The sequence below is a fragment of the Nanorana parkeri genome, unplaced genomic scaffold (genome assembly GCF_000935625.1).
Source record: "Nanorana parkeri isolate BGI_ZX_2015 unplaced genomic scaffold, ASM93562v1 scaffold306, whole genome shotgun sequence".
Classification (NCBI taxonomy): Eukaryota; Metazoa; Chordata; class Amphibia; order Anura; family Dicroglossidae; genus Nanorana; species Nanorana parkeri.
Genome location: NW_017306574.1, coordinates 1243331 through 1260242, shown reverse-complemented (window position 1 = coordinate 1260242; position 16912 = coordinate 1243331). Strand labels below are relative to the sequence as shown.

Below are 16912 nucleotides of genomic sequence, written 5' to 3'. Positions count from 1 at the left end.
CAGAGGGGGAGCGAGGCGAAAGGGATCGGTCTAAGAGAAAGCCGGCTCCGTGGATCGCAGTGAGTATACATTTGTTATTTTCCTCCCTAGACCAAAACAAGCACTTAACCCTTGCAGTGCCGGGGTAGCCCTACAACAAGGGTTAAGAAGATGTTTCCCAGACGTTCTGCTGTAATAGTCGGCTATATTTTGTGCCTTTTTAAAAACACATCCGGTTTTTTGGGGGGTTTTCTTGGCTAGAACTAACTCCCGTGGAAATCTATTCCAGATTCTAACAACTCATCGTAACAATCTATATATAGAGGAAATGAGAGAGGTGCTCTGTATTATTATAATATAATCACATTCCGGTCCCCACTCTAGGTGAGTGCCGGTTACACTTCAAAGTTTATGAGGACCTGTGAACGTCATCATCTTTATCAGTCTTCAGCATTGGAAAAGACCGATCAAGGCCACCGTTTTGGGATCCAGCGTTATCTTTTATGGCTTGTGATAGGCGGTGCGCCAGAGCTGACGTTTTTCACAGCTGATTGTGTGTTCAAGATGGAATTTTATTACCCTGCCTGTAAATATTAAAGAAGAACTCCCCCACTTATCCCCACACTGTAAGGGATAATGCTCGTTTTCATCTAGGGACAAAAATAATAAAGTTATAGTCACCTGAATTGGATCCTCCCAGCTGTGACCGGAATCCCTCCAGCCTGTCGCCTCTCCTGGTGCAGCGCTGCATGTCCCCCGGCGTCCTGACACTGTGTATAGAACGTAATGACTCACGGACCTTAGACCGCTGCAGTGGAGGGGGAGCGAGGTGCAAGGGTCCGGTCTTAGGACCGGTGCACACTTATGCGACACTCCAGAGCACAGTCAGAAGTCGTCTAGGTGTGCACCGATCGCGCTGTGGGTGCCATTATTTTACTTGTACGTTTTTTCTGCGATACGCGACGCGCAGATGTTTTAGCCGCGATTGTGTTCAGAAGCACGGGCGGAATTGCTGCGGGAAACCGCGCGATCTGCCCGGTGCGACTGGGGTGCCATTGGAAAATAATGGCACCCACAGTGCAATCGGTGCACACCTATATGACTCCTGACCGCGCGTCAATGCGCGGGCAATCGTGCATCATTGCCGCGCGTTGGGGTGTCGCATAGGTGTGCACCGGCCCTAAGAGCAAGCCGACTCCAAGAATACCTTTTTTATTTTTCTAGACAAAAAAGATCACTTAACCCTTGTAGTGCGGGGGTAGCCCCACTGCATGGGTTAAGCATTTTTGCCCAAGAGTTCTTCTTTAATTAGTGAGACACTGACTGGAGCAATCATGCAGCCAGTGACTTCTACCAAATCTGAACCCCTGTCTCACATGCTTATTTCAGACCAGTGACTCTTTTAGTGAAATGTGCCTTGGCATGTCATTCTCAGAGTATGTACAAACAGGTCATCAATGGCGGGCTTCATATTCATATGCTCACCTGTACACTTTAAATGGTCCTTTGGAATAACAATGGAACAGGCTCAGGAAATATATTGCAAATGGGGAATGGTGGTCCCTGGCTTCAGAGCTGCCTGTTCGTTCCCCAGAAGATGCCAGCTCTCCACATTCCCCCTGTACAGAGACCTACACATAAGACGCCACATAAGACTCACAGCAGTTTTGGTTTTCTTTGCAGTTCTTCTACGCCATCTCTAGCAGTAAGTCCTCCAATGTGATCGTCCTGCTTCTGGCTCAGATTATGGTAAGTGTTCTGTGTGTGTGCCATCTGTTGGCCATGAATGTTTAAATGGACGCTATAAGTTGCCTGTCCAGATTATTGCTTGTCTGATGTGTGTTAACACATGCTTCTCAGTGTGACATATATATATATATATAAAACATAGTATACGGTACATATGTGTGAATTGATCTAGCTGACCCAATCAGGATCCTGGTGTTATCTTGTGACTGATAAAGACATAACATTTATTTCCAGGGTAATGCAGCAATTTGCTTCTTTTGTGCTTAATATTATGATCTTAGGTAAGCAAGGCACAACGAACAGACTGTCCGGGGCATAGGAAGGAGCCCTCTAGTGGTAGGGTGGATGTGTACTAGATGTGTTAAAGGCATGTCTACCATGTTTCATGTTACCCCCATACTCTGGGTATAACATGAACCTTGGTCGCATTCCCCAACCCTCAAACCCCTTTACCCTTACTAACGCGAATAGCAGTGTGCTTATCCTGGCAGAGATGCGCTGTTTGAATTTAGAGTATCTCTGCATGGTTCTGTTTGCACACTTGCGTCATCTCTTTACAGGAATCTAAATACAAGTCCCATCTACCATTGAGGCAGAGGGATACACTTGTACTCCATTGTATACTTTGTCCAGCCTAATAACAGAAAGTCCATACCGAGGGGCTGGGGGGTAACAATGCAAGAGCCTGTGCATTGCACCCATGATGCACTGACTGTGGTTGCAATGCTTTGCAGGTTTCAGTGCAAAAAGTTAATAATTGCACATTGTTTTTATTTGTTTTCATGTGGGTGCATTTTTACACTTTTGCTGTGTTGTGTCACAAGGACTTCTGCCTTATGATGCTCTTGTGTTGTTCCATACTGCTGTGTCTTGTGATAATATTCTAGCTCCCTGCTCCGCAGATATGTGCTGTACTTTGCCTTGGTAATCAGCACAGTTCCTATTAATGATTGACTTTGATTGTGAGTCTCCTGTCCCAATGGATCAGCACAATGTACTCTGAGATCTGGAATGCCTGCTACAGACTACAAAAGCAAAGCCATCTTGTCCCCTTTAATCCATCTTGGTGCAGAATCAGATATCTGTACTGTATGATGTAGTGTCCACGCTGACCTTATTCAGTGACATTGCTTTTGTACTGTCTGTGAATTATATCAGTAGTCCTTCCATTTTCTCTTTCCCATATCTTCTCAGTCATGAACCCTTGCAGTAGCCCCAACCTCTCCTGCACTGCAGGAGTTAATTGTTTCTTAGGGGTTGAAGAATAAGGTGATACAGTTCTGGCTCCTGCTCTCTAATGGAGCCCCGGATAGCATTGGAAACCTGATAAGGGCTCTAACCCTTCTCCACTCCATCCAAAACGAAGAACAAATAATATGGCTGAACTTTTACTTTATTGCTTGCCGTTTTCCCCTCTGGTGCTGGTCATATGATCCAGGGCCAAAGATTTGGTCTCTTCCAAAGAGGCATGGGGAATAATGTTTTGGACCTGCGCTGATGGCTTTGGGCTTGTGTTGATGACATTAGTGTCACATCAGTTTGAGACTCTTCTGAGATCATTCAGAATTAATTGACAGGTGCATATGCTTCTATCCTAATTGTGAACGTTTGACCTCCTTTTCATCTGCATTTGACTTGCAGTTGAGCTCCTTCTGACCTACAACTGACATGTTTCAAGCTTACTTTGCCTTACTGCATTCTTATAGACTTACATGGGTATGCAAAACCCCAATTGAACTGAGCAAAGCACATGACTTAGACTTCTGAATCTTCAAAGATGCAACCTAGCTTTTCTTAAAAGAGAACTAAAGCCCACAGTATATTTACTAATGTACTCCTGTGACCCAAACTCAGCATATAGTGGGCTACTGCCCACTATTTGCTGACAGTCCAAAGCCGTGCTGTAGCCGGGAAAGATTCTGACGAAATTGTTGGGATCCACCCTGCTGCCTGATTGACAGCTGGGCCTGCCTCTCTAGAGCCAGAGCCAGAGCCAGTTGTGCCCGCCCCCTCCCCTGTCCATCCCTCTAGTAAGCCCTGGAGGAACGGAGAGAGACGAGGGGGGGGGGGGGAATCCCCGCAGGGAGCACTGACTGAGATTCACTGCTCATTGTATGCAGAAGATGGCGGGTTGAGCGATCAGCAGTTTGTGATCGCTCAGTCCTCAATCTATAGAGCCGCCATGTAACAGCTGCAGTGTCATATGCTGGCTTAAGTATTGGAAAGAGTACGTTTTCCTCTCCCAATACTTCTCCTTTAACTTTTTCCATAGCGGCAAACTAAAGGGTCGTTCTCTAGATAATTAAATTGAACACGCAGTCCAGTTTTAAAATGTGATGTCCAACCTGAGGGAGATATCACGAGATGACGCGATTACCTTCACTATGCAGAAAACCTTCTTTTGTGTGCTTCTGGTTTAATTCTACAATTCTACAAAGGCCTGATTTTTTTCCCTGACTTCATGGCTAAGCCCCACCAAGTGCCATTCAAAGAACTGAACTACGTGTTGAATTGAATGATCCAGAGAATGGCCCCCTTAGTTTGCAGCTATGGAATGAGTTAAGAAAAGCTTGGTTTCCTCTTCGAAGATTTGGAAGGCTACATAATCAAAAGCACCATAAAGACCAGAAATGTACGTTGGCATTCAACTCAGCTGAAACATCTCCCTTTTGTTTGTTGCAGGGTATGTACTTTGTGTCCTCGGTCCTCCTGATCCGGATGAGTATGCCTTTGGAATATCGCACCATCATCACCGAGGTCTTGGGAGAGCTTCAGTTTAACTTCTACCACCGCTGGTTTGATGTCATCTTTTTGGTCAGCGCCTTGTCCAGCATCCTCTTCCTGTACTTGGCACACAAGCAGGCCCCAGAGAAACACATGGCCTTATAACACTGACTGAATAAAGAGACTTCTGTTTCTGTCATGGTGCGATTTGACGTTGAGAGGCCGCTCAGGGCTTCTGCCCAGACTAGAAGAACTTGAGAAGTGACTCAGTGGAACATCTGACACGCCACCTAATCCAGTCAGCATTGCCTCCTCAATATCTGAGTTATCCACTGTGACCGAAGACTAGATTCTGAATCTTGTTCATTAAAATGACAGAACTTTTATTAAAAACCATCAACACTGGTGTTGAGTTATTTTTATAAACCTTTAAGTCTTGGACGGATACCCACGCTGCCAAGGTTTTATGTAAAGCTCTTCAACACCTATTTGTTTTAATTTGCAAATGGACGCCCTAGAAGTTGGGCAGATAACGATTATGAAGGCTTTTTTTATTGTAAGATGAAAGCACAATTGTCCTTCTGATAAGCCAATGCCAGTTCTGAGCCCCATGCCCTCTCCGTAGGAGTCATGTGTAAATTCAGCTAAGCCAATCTTACAGTTTTGACCAGCAAAGTCACCCGGTCATCAACTCATTTGTCTGCAATGTTTTCTAGATGTTTAGCTAGCACTTAATAAGCTCAGAGAGCATTTGGAAGACTTCCTGAATGTTTGAGAAATGCCCAGAAAACATGCTGAGTGGCTCTAATGTTCACCCCAGGAACCATCATAAGTACCGGCTGCCTTGCTTGGTAAAGCCCAATTGAACTTTCATTTAAATACCTTCCAAGTGCATGAATACAAAAGGTGTGCAAAGTTTTCCAGTTCATTTTCTTTAGAGAGCAGCCACAGACTGAGTAGAAAAGACTGTCCCCTGTAAGCATGCTGTAAAGCAGGGGTAGACCAACACTGGCCCTCCAGGTGTGGTGCAACTACAAATCCCATAAGCCATTGCAGGACTGTGACAGCCACAGCCATGACTCCCAGAAGCAGATGTATGAGAGCACTTGTAGGTTTACCACAGCTGTAAAGAAAGACCCTTGCTTTCTGTGTGCAAGCAGTAGTCTCCCGGGAGAGGTCTCACCCCCCCCCTCCCTTCCTCTGACTCAGACCTATAGTTTTCAGCAAAGTTCCTTCTCCCTGTTGACTGGAATGAGTTCTTGCCCTGATGCAGTGTGCGGGTGTTTGACCTCTGCAGAGCACCCTTCACTTCCGGTCCCAGATTTCCCTTCACTTCCTGTCCCAGAAGTATGGCAGCAAGCAGATGGAAATTGCATCTTAGTCGACTGTTTAAGATGGACAGCTCAGAGAGAGTTTAGTGTCACTTTCATTCTGCCTGGTATCTCCAAGTGCTTTCTTATATCTCTCAGAGACTCCACTGGAGAGATCTCCCCATCACAGTTCTTATTTCCACCCAATTGCCATGGCAAATGCAAACCCAAAAATTGGAGTCACACATCTATAAGGCTCTTTGTTGAGGCTTCTCAAAAATGGATGATGTACCACATAGGTCTCCATGCTTTACATGCCAGCTAAAGCAGCTTTAAAGCACCTGCAGCAGAAGGAAATGCATTCACAATATGGCTGGCAATGCAATGACCATTGTACAGACATGCAAGTTTGTATGGAGAGGGGGAGGGGCAGCACTCCACCCCAGAGCAGCCTGGCCATCAGGCAACGAGGAATCCTATGGACATACAAACATTTCTTGATATGACCATGAATTTCAGTATCGGGCAAGTCTTCTCTCGTATCTATAGACACCTCTTCTGCCTGTCAGAAGAGTTATCATTGAGGGAAACAAGAAAGCAATAGAGACAATTCCAAATTAAGACAAAGTATTTCTAAGTAAGAATTGATAGTTCTGTGAATAACATTATGCACCCAAGATCTTGTCTCAGTAAAGCAAAACCAACCAGCTGCCAATGAGCCTAGGATATTGTAATTTATACTTCTATTATAAAGCCGAACTCCAGACAGGTATAAAACACACACATGAATGCAGTCCTGTTTTTATTCATATTGATTGAAAGTGTTATTTTTTAAATACAAGCAGTGTAAGTACCTGAATTTGTCTTGGTTTCGGCCTCTTGCAGTTCGCTGTACAGCAGAGTTCTGATTTGGAGGCGAAGAAGCAGCACCAGGAGCCAATCAGTTATGTGCTATTGCTCATGTGCTAACAAGGAACATGCTGATAGAAGGAGAGCAGAGAGACAAGACCTGCAAGTGTTACTTAACTGCAGCAAAGGTAAATCCGATCACCTACGGTGCCTTGGCAAAGGTTCAAAAGCTCTTGGACCAATCATTAGAACAGCAGTGCCTTAGAACTTGTTCACACCATCCTGGTTGATCTGCATTGATCAATGCAGACTCAATGAAAGGACACATACTGTGGAACGCAATTGTTGTCTATGTGCCCTGTTCACACCATACAGTGCATTGCATAAAAATGCAGCATGTAACACTTTTACCATGTACGGCAGTGTGTCGCAACATCCTGATGTACATAGTTAGATGATATGTTGGTTAAAGCGGACCTTCATTCCTGAAACAAAGTTCCTATCATTTGCTCCCTACCTCCTCCCTCCAGGACCAGGCAGAGACCCACGGCATGTTTGCACATGTGCGAGATCTCCGATAATACGAAATCACCTGCACTCCATACAGCGTACAGACCTTAATGGAAGGTTGGTGCTTGAAGTGACAACACGCATGGCGCCGCGTCGGATACAGTGTCCTGCGTGGCCCTGAAACGTTGGCTGTATGATGCATGTGACAATTTAATAAAAAGTGCTTTACTTCTTGCACATGTCATCGAGTGATGGTGACTTCTGTTATGGAATGTGTGAGATCACATGCTCAGACCGCCACAGTTCTCTGCCAGTTTATGGAACCTGACAGAGACCTGCATCATGTCTGCGCATACGCAGATTCTTTGCATGCTCAGACTCCCTGGGAGTCTGTGTCAGGTTCTGCACAGAATAACTCTAGGCCGCTGGTGTGAACGAACCCTAAAACCTCAACTTTTTAGGTGCAGTCCTGCAGCCGTCCTGTAGCAGATGCATGGAATGTGTTGAACTTTCTATCTGAATATACTGCTATATAATTCAAAACCACAGATGGCAAAGACGCCGTGCTCAGGAATCGCACTTTTACAGCTCCATCAATTTCCTAATGAACTGATAAGTGGTTGATAAGGCAGCCTGGGTTGAAGCTCATGGCAAACTCGTGGATGTAAACAAGCCATAAAGTTAAATATTTTATTGCAGGTCTACCTAGGAATGAAGAGCGAGGAGTTAATTATCACACAACCATCTCATTTCGCAGTTAGATAATCAGTAAACTGCAAACTCCGGAATAAAAGGGAATTGGTCACATAGTACAGGACCTGTGAGATTAGACTCTGAATGAGGCACTCCTTTCCCAACACGCGTTCTTCATGCCAGCTGTGTGGCAGTGAAGTAACACCTTACTGCCCACCATAGAACTAGCAGGCCTCACACTAGTTAATGAACGGCAGCTTCCGTCAGGGCTTAATCGCACAGGGGTTTTGCTTCATGAAAGGGTCATGTTAAATTATTGAGGCGTATCACCATTTTGGCAGAGTGGGATTCGCTGAATCATTTCATCCGATGTTCCAGTCTTTATAATTTAAACCAATTGTCTGTCGGAAACATGGACAAAGGGTGATGGCGGTTCCCTCAGCTTACAGGGCTGTGTCATCGTTCTCTTTTGGTTCTGGTTTCGCCTCTTCCTTGGCCTGATTTTCCTGGAGAAGGTGAAAACACAGTTGTTTGTGGTAATTAGTAATAGGGATGAGGCATAAGCTGGATAAGTCACTTATTACATGGTAGATATTCTGCATTTTGTATAACTGACACTTGCAGAGTGTGGTTGTAAATGGGCGATCTTATGGAACCAGTCACCAGTGGCGTACCACAAGTCTCTGTAATATGTCCTGTTCTTTTTAGGCCCCTTGCCAGTGACCCTTTTAAAGAAGGGAGGTGGAGACACATTCCTGATTATATGATCAGGAGCCAGTCACAGATGATCAGGAGGCCATCCCTGGCTCCCAATAGTAAATGGTGGCCGGGAGCTGTCATTTTTTATAAGTGATATAACCATACCTGGGAACTTTCAGAAGTGGCGAAGCCAGAGACTAGCAGGGTGGGGGGTTGGATTACAACACTGTGGCCATATGTGCCGCCGCTGCCTATTGTCACTTAGCATCACTTTGTATATGTTTGTTCATTCAGTAGGCAGTGGCGATGGCATAGGAGCAAAATTATCTCATCCTTCAATCATTGTAATGGTGCCGCCACTGCTGCCTAGTAAAACACTTAATCAAAGCCAGGGGGAGATGTAAACACAAACAAAATGGCAGCAGCACAGAAACAGAATGCCTTCACTTACAGGTCTATTCACAAAAGGGTGAAGAGTTTGGAGAAAGCAGGAGAAGTGAACAATCTAGGCCAAAATAGCTGATTTGGAAAAATTCTCCAATTCAGCTCACTTTCCAGTTCAGCTATGTTGTCCACTTCTCATGCATTCTCCAAACTCTTCACCCTTTTGTGAATAGCCCTGTTAGTGACATTGCCACTAGAAAGCTGGAGAACTGAGCCGGGCTGGTAATGAACCGGTAACAGAAACGAAAAGTCGGACTTGCTTTGCCATATCCGGCAAGTTCCCAGGTTTGGTGGGAAAGGTATGTCTTTTTGCTGATGGCACAAAGGTGTGCAATAGGGGTGATATTCCTTTCAGGTTTATGTAACATGAAACATAAATATTTATAACGAATAGCACATATTGCTATCCAATGCACCACAGGCCATCCCATTCATAAAAATTGGTGTGTAGCTGAAGAAGCCCCACGGTGTTGTGTCTGCTCAATGGAGCAAAGAGAGCTCAGTGATTGGAGTAGAGCCATTCATGTGACTTTGACAGGTCAGATAACTGGGTTCTCTTCCATTTTTTTATTCAAACAAAAGTTAATTTATTTTTCAATGTGTTCTAATGCCTTCAGGACTCTAAGTTGCTGTACTTTATAAATGATCATGTTCACTTTTTGGTGCAGCCAGGAGAAAGGAGATCCTGATTCCTCTATATAGATTTTTATCACTAGAGGGATCCCCAGTAGGAGGAAGGAGGTCCTTTTTCCTCTATATAGATTTTTATCACTAGAGGGATCCCCAGCAGGAGGAAGAGATCCTGATTCATCTATAGAGACATTTAATTATCACTAGAGGGATCCCCAGCAGGAGGAAGAGATCCTGATTCATCTATAGAGACATTTAATTATCACTAGAGGGATCCCCAGCAGGAGGAAGGAGGTCCTGATTCCTCTATATAGACCTTTAATTATCACTAGAGGGATCCCCAGCAGGAGGAAGGAGGTCCTGATTCCTCTTTATAGACATTTAATTGTCACTAGAGGGATCCCCAGCAGGAGGAAGAAGATCCTGATTCCTCTACATAGATCTTTGGGTATCATTAGAGGGATCACCAGCAGGACAAAGGAAGTCCTGATTCCTCTATACATATCTTTATCTCTAGATGAATCTCCAGCAGGAGGAAGGAGGTCTTGATTCCTCTATATAGATCTTTAGTTATCACTAGAAGGATCACCAGTGGGAGGAAGGAGGTTCTGATTCCCCTATATAGATCTTTAGTTAGACCTGATTTAGAATACTGTGCCCAGTTCTGGAGAGACTGCAGGAATCCAATATGTACAGCCTCAGGAAAAGGTGGGCATGCCTGAAACTCTTGCAGGTTGCAAGCTTAGATACCAGTGAACCAATGATGTTGTGCATACCACACAGCATTATTAGTTGCCGGAACACAGACGGAGGTTTGGTGGGCAGACTAACGTTCAAAATCGTTCACCCATTCAATGATCTGCGATCAGCTTGGGTTCAGGTCAAACTCTTGGTCACCCCAAACCCGAAGCTCATTCCTACATATCTCCATTAGTCACAATAGATGACCATAAACTGCTACCTATTGGTGCTTTTAATGGTTTGAGCTTTAAGAGGACTTTTACTCACCAGCTCTACAGGCTCAGGTGCTGATCTTGCTTTGCTTGGCGGTGTCTTCTGGCTGGCATTTGGTGTGTTTTTATTTTCGGGCAGCGGGTCTGCCATGGATGCTGTGATCTGGATCTTCTGGGATTTGTAGTATTCGCTGCCTTCTTTGGTAACCACCAGAAGTGTAACGGACCCTCCCGCATTTTTAATTCTCACTATGACATCATCGTAGTTTTCCTTCTCTACGTTGACGCCATTCACTTCCACCAACACATCTTCTTCTTTAATCCCTGCCACGGCTGCTGGGCCACCCACCGTCACCTACCAAAGTCAATAATTTGATTGGTCAGAAAGTTCAACCTGTTTACCTTAAAGCCACAACATTTTATTTTGTTTTGGACTTGGATCGGAAAACTCTAGCTCAGATTCAGCACCTCTGCAGGGAGACCACTGCTTCCGCACATATAGCAAGGTTCAATTGGGCTTTAACTTGTAGGACAGAAATCTGTGTTTGAATGATCTCAGGCTGAATGTTCGAGGCACTCATTTAACACCTAGAGAGCATTGTAGACACTGGGTAGGTGGGTGACTTCGCTGGTCAAACCTGTAATCTTGGCTGGCTGAACTTGGAAGTGACTCTTAGGGGAAGGGCGTTGGGCTGAAAACCTTCACTGGCTTATCAGAGAGCCAACAATAACGACTAGGATACGCTTTCTAACCAGTCTGATCAACTATTCCTCTGACAGAGGATGGCTAGCTGCCCTGGTGGACACCCACGCGAAAGATACTGTCATCGTATGGCTAAGGGCACCCTGGGTCTTGCATTCAGAACTTGTAGAAATCCTTTCAGTCTGCATATGTACCAGTCAACCCCTTTCTTGGCCTTACTCCAGAGCCGCTATATATTTACCTGCTTTAAGTACTGGCCAGGTATGTCCTTAATTGCGTTTAGGTTGAATCCATATCCCTTGTCCCCTTTCTGTACTTTGCAGAGCCTGGGCTTGTGTTTAGGGTCTGGGGACGGGCTGGAGGCAGCAGGCTGTGGAGAAGGAATTGCCACCGGCTGTACCGCAGATGGAGCTGGTTTAGTCAAGGGTGTTTCCACTGGCTTGGGCGTTTCCACTGGCTTGGGCGTTTCCACTGGTTTGGGCGTTTCCACTGGTTTTGGAGTTTCTGTTGCCTGTGGCGAAGCCTTAGATTCTTTTAGATACACAAATGGTGAGAGTCCAGCCTGAAATAGAGAATTTGAAAAAAATATATGTTGAAAATGAATGCTAATTTTGACTTTTCAAGCAGTGACAGCCTACAAGTAAAATCTTTTAACATGTATATAAACTCTATCAATTAACTTTATTTGTCCTATTAAAGATACAATTGATTTTGTTAAATCTGTTTAACAAGTTTAAAAGTGTGGACTGGCGCATGCGCAGTACAGATCGTTGGATGAGAGCACCACTGACACTCAATGGGCGCAGCCAGGCACGTGCACGCATGACAGACTCCGTGGGACCCGAGGAGTCTACAGTGGATCAGAGACCGGTACAAGCGCTGGAAGGTCTTTGAAAAACTATCTGAAGGAAGAAGCTGTTCGGATCAAGAGGCGTCACACAAGTTAAGTCCTTAAAACAGTATTGGGGGAGGAGGAATTCTAGCTTTAATACCATTTTTAGGTGTGCTGCCAGCCCATTCATTCAGCAAGTTCAAAAAACTGACACGTGATTGGTGTTGGGTTATCGCAGTCGTATTTTATCCTTGTGATGTTGTTGCCTGCTCTCACCTTGGCGTACAGTTCATCAACCGTCTTGTCGGATATCAGCAGCGTGGTCTTATTCCCTCCCTTCCGGATGACCTCCACCACCTGCTCATGCTGCATATGCTCCACACTTTGTCCATTGACAGACACAACGCGGTCAAAGTCTTTCAGCTGGGCTTTATCTGCAGGACCATGTGGGTCAATTTCCACAATGAAGTGACCTGCGGACATCAGGCAAAATACCTTATTGGATGATAACAGAACCATCATACCATAGATGAGTCTTGCTTAATAAAATATGCAGGACATCACCAAAAGTGATACAAAATGATGGAAAATCAAAACCTTTACAGTTGTTACCGTTAGAGGAGATGAAGGAAAATCTTCCAATATGGACACCAGTTTTCGAGGGCATTTCCCTTCACTTTGGAGAAATTTCCCTGTCTCAGGGCAGGGCAAAAAAAAGTCTTACAGGAATTTAAACCATTCCCTAATCTACCGAAATCTAAACAAATTATTTGGGCTTTAGATATACTTTAGGGTTATCCTAATTGTCATCCTTGAATCGGACCTCACCTTTCTTCCCCACATCCAATCAGTAAAAAAGGAGTTAATAATAGTGGGCTCACTCCAGTCAATATAGGAAATCCGTTGGCACATGTAAGTATAACTAACAACGGACGACCGAAATCAAGGCAGAATTGCAAAATTACTCATCCACTCCCTTGTTATCTCTCGTCTTGACTATTGCAACTCCCTCCTCATTGGCCTTCCACTACACAGGCTATCCCCCCTTCAGTCTATCATGAATGCAGCTGCTAGACTCATCCACCTGACCAACCGCTCAGTGTCTGCAACCCCCCTATGCCGATCCCTCCACTGGATTCCATCCCCAGCCCCCCTCTGTGAATCCCTCCACTGGCTTCCACTCACCCAAAGGATAACATTCAAAATATTGACAATGACTTACAAAGCCATCCACAACTCTGCCCCCAGCTATATCTCAAACCTTGTCTCAAAATATCACCCTAACCATCCCCAAGACCTGCTTTCCAGCTCTCTCGTCAACTCCTCCCATGCTAGCCTCCAGGACTTCACTAGAGTCTCCCCCATCCTCTGGAACTCTTTACCCCAACCTGTCCATCTATCTCCCACTCTGACTGCCTTTAGGCGATCCCTAAAGACTCATCTCTTCAGGGAAGCCTATCCCACCTCACCTAACCACTCAACCATCACGTTCTCAAACAGTTCATCCCCACACAGCTCCCTCCTCATGTGTCACTGGCCCCTCCCTTTTAGATTGTAAGCCCTCAAGGGCAGGGCCCTCCTTACCATCTTGTCTGGAATTGTATTGTGATTATAATGTCTTCCTTATATTGTAAAGTGCTGCGCAAACTGATAGCGCTATATAAATCCTGTATAATAATAATAGGGTTATTAGATATCATTCATCATGGAAGTCAGCGGCCTTTATTACCGTACTTCCCATGTTACACATTCAGGCCGCATTCACACTTTAGCTGAGCAACTTTTGTCTTCTTGGGCAATTTTTTAAGCGTTTTTTTAATAGTTATTATTTCTAGCCAATGGAAATCTAGTTACTAGGCAAGGAAACTTTTCAATAATGCGCGTTATGTTCATTTTTTCATGATTTTCAGATGCTACTCAGTCTACTGGGGCCAAAACACAGGACTCTGCCACAAAAGAAGCTCATGTACTTTTTCAAGCAACGAGCCTCAAGCTTTAAGGCCCTGTTCACACCTTTACGTTTTGACGCGCATTCAACGCTCTATGAACGCTCAACAAAACCTACAAACATGAAAATCCCATTGTTTTCTATGGGTATGGTCCACACCTTTCCGTATTTCTGCCCGTCTGAATGCGCTACAAAACGGCCTACGCCCAAAGAAGTCCATGTACTTCTTTGGGGCGTTTTGGTCGCGCGTTTCCATTGGGATACAGCCAAGTAGCCCTCGGAAACGCGCGTTTGTCGCGCGTTTTTTTACTGCGAATCGCGGTAAAAACGTGAGACAAACTCGCATATTCAATACGCCCAGGTGTGAACCAGGCCTAAGCGACACTATGCTCAGGTTTGAATGGGCACCATTGGATATAATGGAAATCCTAATGTCAAGCGTTAAAGCCCTTGTGATGAAGTTTCAAATTGTACAAATCACTAAATGTGAACAGAACCTCATGTGATCATTGAACTGCTCTGTGAATCTCAGGATATTTTACACTATCTCTTATATTATTATTATTATTACCTTTGCGATTTTTCTCCTGCCTGAGATAGAACCCATATCCATCAGATCCCTTGGTCAGCTCCACGATGCGGGGAAGATTTGGTAGCAGCTTTGTGGTGGCCTGATCTGCAGTAATATTGTCCTTGTTCTGCTGGTAGTGTTTGTAGGTAGCTTCATCTACTACCAGGAACATTACAGAGTCTCCCGCAGCCTTCACCTAGAGGCCATGGAAAACAAAAGATAGAAGAGTGAATGCATTGCTGCTTCTGTGCACCCGCCATTGATATGTTGAAGAGCAGAAAAGGTCAAACAAGGCTGACAATTTAAAAAAAAATATTTTGCATGTGTATGTTAGAGCTGTGGGGACCCCACAAAGAAACTGCAAGGATTGTCTTTTTTTCTGGACTCTTGCAGAGCAAAGTTGGATGCCTGTGGCCCCCACTGTGAGCAGTGATTCCATCTGCTGGCCCCTACACCACTAGGCAGGCATCTGGAACTGTGGTGGATCCTAAGATTTTGCGGTTGATTAAAACTGGAGCAGATTTGCACTGCAGCCAATCAGCTTCTCTGTCTCATTTTCAAATCTTACCTGGGCAAACTGAAGAGAGATGCTGATTGGTTGTCATGGGCAACTGCTCCAGATTCTGTTTGCTCCAGTTTTGATAAATACCCCCCCTGGGTATTTTAATTGGGACTTTTTAAAAAAGACATTAAGGCTGCATTCACCTTTCAGATCATGTTTCATGTTACACCCAGGGCATGGTCAGATTTCATCATCATCGTTAGGGTTTACATACACTTTAATTAGGTTCTAGTAACTTGATACATTGCATTCTCATTAAGAGTGGATCCACCCCAAATAACATTGCCCCAAATTTAAATTAAGCCTATTAAACTCCAACTCCAGCTAGGTTTTTTTTTTTCTTTTTTTCTAGTTTTGGATAGAGTGGAAGGGATTTAGAACCCCTGTCCGGCTTTAGGCTGGGTTCACACCATTTTCTGGACCAGATCTGGAACATGGTGTATTGCGGTTTTTGATGCGTTCCAGTGGGTTCCATTTTTTTTTCTGTCTGGCTGTCAGTATGCTAATAATGCTCTGAGGTCACTTCCTTCTGCCTCAAAGCAAATTCACCTTTGTGTGTGAAAAGGTGGGGAGCAGGCATGTATCACCTATATGCAGGCATGAGGTTCGTGTTGGCTACAGCAATCCTCAGAGAACGTGCTCGCAGGAGACGTCGTTTTTGGGCGCACCCGCTCCTGAGGCTAAGGGAATCAAAGGGTCAATTTTGGACTTTATATGCAGACCTGCATACTCATCCGGAAAAGTTTTATGCATTCACTCGTATGTCTATTCCAAGGTAATATATTTTACCAGAAAAATGTAAAATGTTTTCCAGTGAAGTGTTTTAAGTACATAGCACTCCATGCTTCTTGTGGCTGTTCTGGTGAAATGATAGTGACAACTCCTGACTCTTGTGTAATGTGCTTTCAACTTTTCATCCCTTTCCCCAAGTGACCTTGATGTTTTGTTTGTTATTTTTTTTTATTTTTTTTTTTAGCTTTGACTCCCTCCTTCAGTTATTGACACCTGACCCTGAGCGTCAGGACACAGCTTACGCTATCATTACGCTATGGTAAATTATACACTGAGTGGCCAGATTATTATGACCACCTGACGTTTGTAGGCAAATTAGCTATAATTAGCTATAAATAGGGAAGCAGGTTGGTTACCACGACAGTAGAAGTGATTTGTTTCTGAAGATACGGGGAAACAATGCGATTTAACAGCCTTTGAACGTGGGATGATTGTTGGCGCTCGGAGCCATGGAGCGAGTATCAGCAAAACAGCAGAATTCGTTAAATGTTCAAGAGGAGCTGTTGTTAAAGTGTTTAAAGACCGGACTGTAAGCAGACAATCTGGGTCTGAACGTGCGAATTGTGGCCGTCAGCGACTAGTCAATGTTAGGGCAGAACGGAGAGTGGCAAGACTGGTACAAGACAACAGAAGGGCAACAGTGCCGTGTCAGATTCCTCGCATCACCTTTCATCATCTCGTGGAGTCACGAGGCGGCCCAACGAAGTACTGATGGGGTGGTCATAATAATCTGGCCACTCAGTGTATGTTGGTGTTATGAGGGATGCGCCGATACAAATACTAGTATTGGTGCCAATACCGGGTAACTGGGCAAGTACTTGTACTTGCCCAAATGCTCACGCTGCCTATCCCACTACCGGAACTTCCGGTATCAGGGAGCCAAGGCGGCGAGTCATTACACCCTGCCGGGCTTCCTGATTGGCCAGGAAGCCGGCTCCATGCTCCCTTGTCACCAGGGAGCTTG

The 16912-nt window shown here is 44.8% G+C and overlaps 2 protein-coding genes across 2 annotated transcripts in view; one reads left to right on the top strand and one right to left on the bottom strand.

The window, feature by feature from the left end:
• LOC108788133 (Golgi pH regulator) overlaps window positions 1–4667 on the top strand; it is a 30021-nt gene extending 25354 nt beyond the window's left edge. The window contains exons 13-14 of the mRNA XM_018557859.1: window positions 1663–1728; window positions 4411–4667. Of these exons, the coding sequence (XP_018413361.1) occupies window positions 1663–1728; window positions 4411–4617 (273 nt within the window). The 3' untranslated portion in view covers window positions 4618–4667. The remainder of the gene's footprint in view (window positions 1–1662; window positions 1729–4410) is intronic.
• A 3590-nt stretch (window positions 4668–8257) lies between these two features.
• PDZK1 (PDZ domain containing 1) overlaps window positions 8258–16912 on the bottom strand; it is a 15801-nt gene continuing 7146 nt past the window's right edge. Inside the window, exons 4-8 of the mRNA XM_018557856.1 lie at window positions 14595–14790; window positions 12352–12548; window positions 11485–11805; window positions 10596–10895; window positions 8258–8320 (exon numbers count right to left, since the gene is read on the bottom strand). Coding sequence (XP_018413358.1) covers window positions 8258–8320; window positions 10596–10895; window positions 11485–11805; window positions 12352–12548; window positions 14595–14790 — 1077 coding nt within the window. The remainder of the gene's footprint in view (window positions 8321–10595; window positions 10896–11484; window positions 11806–12351; window positions 12549–14594; window positions 14791–16912) is intronic.